Raw genomic sequence first — 9887 nt, forward strand, 5'->3', positions numbered from 1 at the left:
AGAGGGGGAATAACAAGAGTAGGAAATGTAAAAGATGGATAAACTATAGAAGGAGAAGAATTAGACCAAAAGAAAGAAGAAATAACAGGTAAAAAAGAAGGAATTGGAGAAATTTGAGCAAAAGGAAAACAAGACTCATTAAACAAAACATGCCTGGAGAGAAAAATTTTACCAGAAAGGGGATCTAAACATTTATAAGAAAACACATGGAGTGTATTTGGGTTGGAACTTATTGGAATTATAAGGCCTAAGCCAAAGGAAGCATTGGCAACCAAAAACTTTAAGAAAACTGTAATCAGGAATAGAGTTAAACAACAATTGATAAGGAGAGGAGAGACCTAGAGAGAGACTAGGCATCCTATTAATAAGAAACACAACAATAGCCATAGCCTCAAACTAGTAATCAAGAGGAACAAAAGATTGAGACAACAAGGCCATTATTGTCTCAATAATATGTTAATGGTTCCTTTCTGCTATGCCATTTCGCTCAGGGGTATATGGACAGCTAAGTTGATGCACAATACCATGAGAAACAAGATAAGCATTCATTTTGTGATTAACAAACTCAGTGCCATTATCTGTCTTGAAGATTTTAAGAGAAAGATTGAATTGTTTCTCAACATATGCTTTGAAAGAGATAAAAGTTGAGTAAACTTCACTTTTAACAAACAATGGGTAAATCCATGTAAACGTAGTGAAATCATCCACAAACAAAAATATAGTATCTATACCCACATTTAGAAGCATGAAAAGGACCCCATACATCACTGTGCACAAGAGAAAAGGGTTGAGATACAATTGAAGTAGAGGGCTTAAAAGGAAGCTTATAAATCTTAGCAACATTGCATGGATTACAATAAAATATAGAACTATTGTTCTTAAAACTAACAAGCAAATGTTTAACTATGTGATGAAATTTCAAGGGATATGGATGTCCTAATCTTTGATGCCAAGTAGATCTGAGATAAGTATTCTTCCATTCACAGACCTCTTTTTGAAACAGTTTGTAATTTGTTCTTCAACGGATGAATGCGAAATTGAGATAGAGAGGTATACCTCTTTTCGAAAGCATTCCACATCTGTGAGCAATGTTGAAGGTGAAGAACCGAGGAAAACACAGGTGATGAAAGAGTGACAGCAATAAAACTGAGTTGATGAGCATCAATAAGCTTCCAATTTTCAAATTCAGGATTTGTGATAGCCTTGCTTGAAGAATCAAGCATTTCTGAGGAGAAAAGATCGAACTAGCTACAAATCCAAGAAGATTAGTAGCACGAAGAACATTCTGGATTTGATTTTTCCAGATAAGAAAATTAGTAGAACCTAATTTGACTGTGATGAGAGAATTGAAGATTGATAGAAGGAGATTCAGATTTGGAGGCAAAACAAATGATGAAGATGAAAATGAACTTGAAGATAGATTTGCCATTGAAGTACCTTCACGCGTTAGAGTTGAGAGGCTCTGATACCATAATAGGAAATGAAGATGATATTCCTTCACATTATTGAATGAGTAATTACAGATATTTATGTACAACACTTCTAACTAATTCTGTCACATCAGCATTTCTAACTAACACCACTATCATAGTTGTAACTACTTTTAGCAATTAATCTTGCTCCAGGTGGCTCAGTGTAACTGCCTTGCACATGCTGATGAGTTTGTTGCAGCGTTTGCTGGGTTTGTGATAACTCATTCACATGCTCTTCAGTACTCTTATTGATAATCATCATCAACTTTGGTGTGGTTGAATGTTCTAAAAGCACCTTGCACAACAATCTCAACCATAAAAAATAAAATAAAAAATAATTAATTAATTAATCTTAAGTAAGAAACGATTGGACCCAAGAACTTCTCAAACTCAACCAGGAAAGGAAGTTAATATCCAAATCGAATTGGGTATTGTTGGAATGCTGTTATTATAAATTCATGCTTCCTTTAGATTGCAAATTTCAATACCCATCTTCTTTGTTGATCTATATCTCCCTTTTATATACGTTACGTTTTTTTTTTTTTGATGCAACTCTAACACATAGGAAGAGTTATACCAAACATATAAAGGATTTGCATCATACACAGCATAAAATTATAGCACTTTAAAAATACAAACAATATTAACTATCCTATTGATTCGATATTTCCCCAAATAGAATTCTCCCCAAACCCTGTCGTGTGGGCCAATGGCATTTTTGTCTAACTACGGTTTTCTAATCAACTCAAGCAACCTACCCGTTGATGTTGTAGTACTAGACTCACATTGTTAGGTTTATTTTTTATTTTTTATTTCTTTATGAGTTGTAATGATTTTCTAGAGAGTGAGGACATGAAGGTTGTTTTGTCTGCCTATCTACGTTGTAGAAATTTACCCTCGAGTATTGAGGAATCAATAGATTTGCTTGTCTAATGATGATGTATCTAAACTCAAAGGTAATTCCAATTGTTCTGAATGTTACAATTAGTACATTTCAGAGACACGATGAGAGCGTGGAAGCGACAGTTGCCAGGATTATGAGCACCCACCTAATAAGAGACCGCAATCGTTTCAATTCCCTGGAAACTACTAAATCATCCATCGAAGCATTGGAAAAAGTGACTCTTGACAATTCATGTTTGGTTCAACCATCAAAATTCTAATATACACATCTTTGAAAAGATGTACCACATACACTTTTACTTATGTCATTTTTTTATCAAATTATGATCAATTTTGTTCTTTAATTGTGACGTTATTTGAATTATAACTCATGAGTTCTTTAGTTATGTTTCATATTATATTTAGTTATGACTTAGGAAGTATAAAATTATATCATTTTCTTTTTTAGTTATAAAATTATTTCCCCAATATATTTTGATTATTTGCAATTACTAAAACCGTAGCACACTCTCCTTGAGCTAATTTTATCATGTGCTACAGATTTTAATTTTTTTTTGTGGATATTTTCAAGGGTAAACTACCAATAGGTCCTAATAGTTAGACTTAATTCCAATCAAATCCTATTAAAAATAAGTCTTGGTAAAATTGTTGCTAAAAATAATTTTTTTGTAATAATTTTTTATATATGTTGCTAAAAATTGACAATTAGTGACTTTTTTTTATCATGATTTTTATAAATTATTACTAAAACTTACAATTAATAACTTTTTTATGACAAATTTTTCTCATAGAACCTATTAGATAAGAAGTTCACTTATTAGGACCTACACGTAAGTACTTTATATTTCAATTGATGTAGAAGATATTTAAATTGTATTGGTTTAATTTTTTTTTTTAGAGATGTATGTTATATGTTGCTGGATTGTTTATTTATTATCATTATTTTATAAGTATGCTTGAATGAATGTAAAAGCTTATGTCTGTATACTTTAAAATTAAATCTTAGCTTTTGATTGCTATCTTTGATGATGTGTCTTGTTGAGATTAAAACTACCACCACCACAAGACCAAGCACCACAGAGAAGCCGCATCCACACAGCAATACCAAGGCAGGTAGGCTATCCAAGTAAAAAGTAACAAGAATATAGGTATGATAATGCAACTGTAAAATTACGAATTTGTTTCGAGAAAAAAACAAAAACAAAAACAAAAACAAAAACAAAATACAAAATACAAAGGTAAAAAATAGAATAATAATAATAATAAATAAATAAATAAAAGAGCATGTACAAAGGGTAAAAATAAGAACCAGGATGTAGGAATGAGAGCATGTACAAATCACAACAAACATCAATCTCCGCCCATTACCAGTAATCACCACAAGAACACTCTCCCCCCTTAAAATGATGGAACCGATTCCTATCCCTTAAAATAATTTCTCTATCATAAATCTTTGAGATAAGCTTGCTCACCGTATGGCAGTCCTTGCACACTCGCAAGTTCTTTGTGATACGAAGAGTTTCCCCAGGTTTAGTCTTCAACAGCCCAAGCGCAATAGCAAGTTTCTCGCTATGGTAGTGTAAAGGGTTCTCACTTTCCTCCTCATCAATATCATGCAAAACTCCATCCGTGTCAGGCACATATCCAACATATCGAACATGTTCCAACATCTCATCCACTTTGGTGTATATCTCTTTCGCTTGAGGATGAACCCTTCCTCCTGCAATAAAATCATAAACAACGCCTTCTAATTCAATCATGGAAATTCCAGGAGCTTTCTTTACTCCCCTGTCGTTCATCAACTTCCTCACATTAGCTACATCTTGCCATCTACCAGCATTGGCATATACATTGGCTAATAGCACATAGCGTCCACTATTACAAGGCTCTAGTTCAATTAACTTTTCCCCTATTTTCTCTCCCACCTCAATGTTTCCATGGATTCTGCAAGCACCAAGGAGAGCACCTAGTACACTTGCATCGGGACTCATTGGCATCTCATTGATAAGCTTTCGGGCTTCCTCCAACAATCCAGCTCTTCCAAATAAATCTACCATGCATCCAAAATGCTCTGATCTAGGCTCAATGCCGTGAACTTCAGTCATGTAACGAAAGTAATGGCGCCCTTCTTCCACTAACCCTGAATGAGCACATGCACTAAGCACATTCACAAAAGTGATATAGTCAGGGGCAATTGCCTCTCTCTCCATCTCCTTCAGAAGCTCAATGGCAGCCATTCCTTTCCCATGCAATGCCAGCGCTCCCATCATGGAATTCCAAGTGGAAATCCCTTTGTGGGCCAACCCGTTAAAGAAATCAAAAGCCTTCTCTAAGTAACCACATTTGCAGTACATATCAATAATAGCCGTAGCCAGTTTTGAGTCCACTTCAATGCCACTCTTCTCGATATAACCATGTATCCACTCCCCATGTCTTAGAGCTCCCAATCCTGAACATGCTGATAACATACTTGCTGCCACATATTTATCCAGTGCCAATTTCTCCGACTGCATCCTATCAAAAAGAGCGAACGCCTCCTGAAAATAGTTATTCTGGACATAAGCTGCTATCATGGTATTCCAAGAAACAGAATTCCTCTCGGGCATTATGTCAAAAACTTTTAAAGCTTCATCAACACATCCCCATTGAGAATACCCACTGATCATAGTAGTCCAGGAGACAATATCCTGATGATGCATCCTATCAAAGACTTGCCTTGCTTCCTCCAAACAATGAAAATTCACATACATATGAATCAAATTGTTCAAGGAACAAGTGTCTGATCCAAACCCAAATTTCAAAACATGGGCGTGGACTTGTTTACCTTCTTCAATAGCATAGTCAACACAACAAGCTCTTACAACAGAAGGGAAGGTAAATCTGTTGGGTGTAACTGATTCTCTTAGCATTTGGGAGTACAATAGAATGCAATTTCTGGTTAACTGGCATTGCAAGTAACCTCTAATGACTATATTGTAAATGAATGCATCTGGGTGGGGCATCCTATCAAATACTCTGAGGGCATAGCCGAAATCGCTGGATTTGGAGATTGCACAGAATTTGATGACTCGACCCATGGCATCATTGTCAGATGAAAGGCCAAGTCGGATAAATTTGGAATGGTATTGCTTGAGCTCGGCCATTGTTGAGAACGACGCAAGGCCAAGCAATGCAGCATGGTGGTCCTTGGGTGGACCCAGAGAAGATGGGGTGGGTTGAGGGAGCTGGACTAAGCAAGCCATCCTTTACACTTTCTTTTTTCTGAGAACTATTCAGAAGAAGGATATCTATGCTGAAGTCAAAATCATCAAATCATATACAAGTCTGTCTGATGAAAAAACAAAGTGATCCGATTCATCAGACAGGGTCCACATCTAGGCTAGAGGTAAAAATCATCACATAAATGTGCATTTGTTATTTAATCAGAAATAAACTCTGTATCTGAACTATTCAAAATTTCATAGAAATACTGCTGGTATAGGTGAAGTTGTACCACATTGTTTTCCTAACTTTAATGCTCGGGGTTTCTGTTTCCTTCTTGTTTTGTCCACAAAAATAAATAAAAAAATAATTAAAAATAAAACACGTGAAGAAATGGGCAGCCTTTTGATGTTGAGGGAGTATCCTCTCTCTTTCTCTCAGATTACACATTTCAGATGTGGAGATAGTCCCTCCATTGTTGTTTCAATTCAACACAAGAAAACCAGCCATCATAATCATAATAAAGATTATCAAAAAAATAAACTGTTCTAATTTTTTTTTTTTTTTTTTTTTTTTTAAAAAAAAAAAAAGAAAAGAAAAGAAAAGAAAAAGGAAGGTAATTACCTTCACTTCAGATTGATGGCCAAATGTAACCAATCAATAATTGGGTTTGCAGCTTTGTGAAGACTTTTGGGTGTAAATCAACATAATTGGGCATGAGAAAATGCCAAGTGTAGTAGGTGCAAATGATTTACTCAGTGTATGTGTTGTGGAGACCTCATTTTTAAATTGAGCCTCTTCAGCGAAAATAAGAGTAGATAATATATTTTCTTATAGGAATTTTATCGAATAGGTTGCATGCATCCATCAGTTAGCTCCTCTTCAGAATTACTCTCTCCACACAAAACCAGAATTAATAAATAAATAAATAAATAAATAAATAAAGAAGAGATCAATTGTGGCACTCACATCACATGGACATTCGATTTACTCTGGGGAAAAAAAAGAAAAAAAAAAAGAAAAAGGAAGAATTTATAAAGTGAAAGAAAGTCTATGAGAGCTAAACTGAAGTAAGAAGTGAAGAGGGAGTAAGAAGAGTACATACCAATTAGCTGAGGTGGGGAAAGAAAAAAAAGAGGCCTTTCTGTTTTCCTTTGAATGGAGGAACTCTAGTTGACAGCCTTCTGTTGTTAATTCATGATATCCACGGTTAGGTAACGGTTGGCGTTTGGGTACATTACGTTCCTATATTTTTGCCCTCGTATCATTTAGTTTCGGTAATTTCAATCCTAATTAAATTTAAAATTTTGTTATAGTTTAGTTTAATTAATTATAATTAGGTATTTTTTGATTAAAAAAATATTTTTTGATTAAAAAAATACACACATCAACGACATGTAATATGTTTTTATGGGCAAAATTACAAATTTATTCAACTCAATAAGTTAATCTCAAACAAGTCAGTGACTATTTTTCTAATACAATCCTAATTAGCATTATTAATTGAACTAAATTGATATAAAAACTAAAATTTAAAGTCAAAATCAATTTAATTGAAATTATAAGGACTAAAATGACACAAGAGACAAAATGTAAAAACTATCAATCTATCTGTATCTATATCTATCTATATTATTCCAAAGTTTTAATTCTGCCTTCTCATTCAAAATTAGCTTTCTTTTTTTTCACATGGCAAGCTCTCTCGTCTCATTTGCCCTTTTTCTAATTTTTAATTATTTGTTACATAAATAAATAAAGAAAACTGCGGAAAGATAAATAAGAATATTTTTTTATCTAATCTGTTTCAGTATAACAATCAAATAAGTATTAACATACATAAGATAATATTGATTTTTTAATAATATCCTTTAAAAACCAAATAATTGATTGACTAGTAAAATAAAAACAAATAAACAAATATTATCTTTAAAGGGTTGAGTTTTCAAATTTTAAATGATAAAAGTTATTCTAGATAAAACAAAATTAGATAATTATCATTTTAATATATCAGATAAGTATTAACTTCTTGATATATATATATACAAAATGTAGCATCTTAATTTATGTCTCTCCACCCAAACTTTCCGCAGATATATCAACTCCAAAAAAAATGAAAATTGTAAAATTTTCAAGCTTTGGTGTATATCTCAACCAAAACCTTCTTCTTCACCTAAACTTAAAGCTTATATCAGGTATATAATTAATTTATAACTCTATTACATGTTTTCATTTATTGCAATTAATATATTTACAATGATACTCAATAAAATTCCATTAAAATATGTGATGGGTTTATTAATCTTTAAAAACTTCCAAAGTTTTAATTATGTCTTCTCATTCAAAGTTAGCTTTCTCTTTCCTAAATGGCAAGCTCTCTAGTCTCATTTGCCCTTTTTCTAATTTCTAATTATTTATTACATAAATAAATAAATTGTAAATCAAAGTATAAAGAATGCAGCGAAAAAAATATTTAGATCATACCTTTAGATGATAGAACCTCGTGGGTAAATCACGTACTTTCAGAATCTGATAAACCAACCCAGCAGTGAAGTGATATTACAGAATGAATATCACCCACACAAATCACAGTGCAAATGACTTGATCGTTGTTTTTGGGAGATAGTCAGTATATGGGTAAAACTCAAACATACGTTATTTTTTCACTTAATCACCCATATCCCATATATCAGATATATAATCTATTTATCTCATTTATCCATATTTGTTGAATGAGATAATATCTGATATCTATATCATCTATCCATATCATGATATGATAGATATATATCCTGAGTGGCTATCCAAATAGGTTTGAATTCAAATTCAAAACCCATTTGGATAAGGTTCAAAAGGTTCAAAGAGGGTCATGCCACATAGGCGCCCAATTTCTAACATCTCTCACTCGGACATGAGTTGGCATGACACTGCCACGTCTCTATCTCAATCTCCCCAAAAATAAACAATCTCATACTAGCCACTGCACCGTGCGACTGCTGAGAACACCTGCATGTGGGAGCTCTATACTAGAAACTCAAAATGAGCTAGCATAGAGACATCAACCCAAAAAGAACAGAAATAGTGTCTCATATACCCCAGATCCATCTAATTACACCGGTCCAAAAAAAAACATCTCTAATCCCTCAAAAGGAGCATGTTTGACCCTCTCAATTCTTGCAATATATTCACACTCAATTCGCCTTTCATACAGAGCGATATGAGTTGCCGGCAGTGAATATACAACAGTGGTGTAATACTAGATGATCTTCCCTTTGCACTCATGCCATTTAGTTTAGGATTGACCGCTTTCCCAGTAATGTCCCTTAAGGCCGAATCATGCATGACCGCAGGCAACATACCAAAGTAGCAGAACATCAACCCCTTACCTTATGTCATAGTCAAAAGTCACAAAAGGGTACATAAATGAAAGTCATATCAATAATGACACGTAAGACTCACACGGTGAGGAAGCAGGGATCCATTCTCTCACCTCATTACTCGGTCGCCAAGCACATATAGTATGAATACATGCTACGGTGGAGTAACTCTTCCATAAAGAGTGACGTCATACTCGATACACCATACAGATATGAGTCTAGTCGCTTTCTAGCGCCTAACCCGAATTCTCTATTTGCTCGCCTTCTAGGCGCCGAATGAGATCTCGCATCTGGCTAATCATAACAGGCACAACATGGAAAGTGGGTACTAACATCCATGTTTGGTCCTTAACACAACCTCATCTTGGTTATAACCAAGGCGACATACATAGTGGATGATTTAAGCCTCTCTTGGCTCCAAATAAAAATAAACCACCAGTCTCATCCTTACTCGCTCCCAAGCGCCAAGGGCGATTGCTCGTGTGAGTGAGCCAATCTTGCCTGCTGACATCATCATCTGCTAATCATTATGACACAAACCATAATAGTGTCAACATCCCATCATCTCAAAATAAGTGATCGATTTTTAAAAAAATTGACCACAGCTTGCGCAATTATAGATTCCAAACATAAGCCTTATCAGCACCTCTTGCGATAAGTATATACAACGGAATCCACCATGTGCGCCTCACATGAAGTAATTTAAGATTACTACCTCTTGCGCAATAACCTCTCTAAAGATATTTTGGTGACCAATTTGCGTTCATTCTTAGTGCGCCCAACTAGCATAGATGCGCCCAACTAGCGCATTGAATCTTACAATGAGCAAATTAATATACTACTAGTAAAGCATTTTATCCACAGTCTAATGAGCAAGGTCAATGTCTCAGTTGACCATTTACCAAAGATAACACTTATCATGCCGAATACGCTCACA

The 9887-nt window shown here is 34.4% G+C and overlaps 1 protein-coding gene across 3 annotated transcripts; it reads right to left on the reverse strand.

Moving 5' to 3' along the window:
* Nucleotides 1-3509: 3509 nt before the first annotated feature.
* Nucleotides 3510-6819, reverse strand: LOC114267086 (pentatricopeptide repeat-containing protein At5g66520). 3 transcript variants are annotated; one of them, XM_028208074.2, is made up of 3 exons: nucleotides 6682-6790; nucleotides 6546-6568; nucleotides 3510-5703 (listed from the first exon to the last, which is right to left on the reverse strand). In XM_028208074.2, exon 3 carries the CDS (start codon nucleotides 5615-5617, stop codon nucleotides 3740-3742), a length of 1878 nt encoding a protein of 625 aa, XP_028063875.2. In that variant the 5' UTR covers nucleotides 5618-5703; nucleotides 6546-6568; nucleotides 6682-6790; the 3' UTR covers nucleotides 3510-3739. The 3 variants fall into 3 exon arrangements, with proteins under 3 accessions (XP_028063875.2, XP_028063874.2, XP_028063876.2); XM_028208073.2 differs by lacking the exon at nucleotides 6546-6568 and having other exon boundaries at nucleotides 6682-6819; XM_028208075.2 differs by lacking the exon at nucleotides 6546-6568 and having other exon boundaries at nucleotides 3510-5643; nucleotides 6682-6812.
* Between the last annotated feature and the right edge of the window lie 3068 nt (nucleotides 6820-9887).

The sequence above is a fragment of the Camellia sinensis genome, chromosome 15 (assembly GCF_055761805.1).
Source record: "Camellia sinensis isolate YWXY chromosome 15, ASM5576180v1, whole genome shotgun sequence".
NCBI lineage: Eukaryota > Viridiplantae > Streptophyta > Magnoliopsida > Ericales > Theaceae > Camellia > Camellia sinensis.

Coding starts and splice junctions, on each gene's coding strand:
- LOC114267086 (XM_028208073.2), bottom strand. CDS start 5,617: ATGGCTTGCTTAGTCCAGCTCCCTCAACCCACCCCATCTTCTCTGGGT.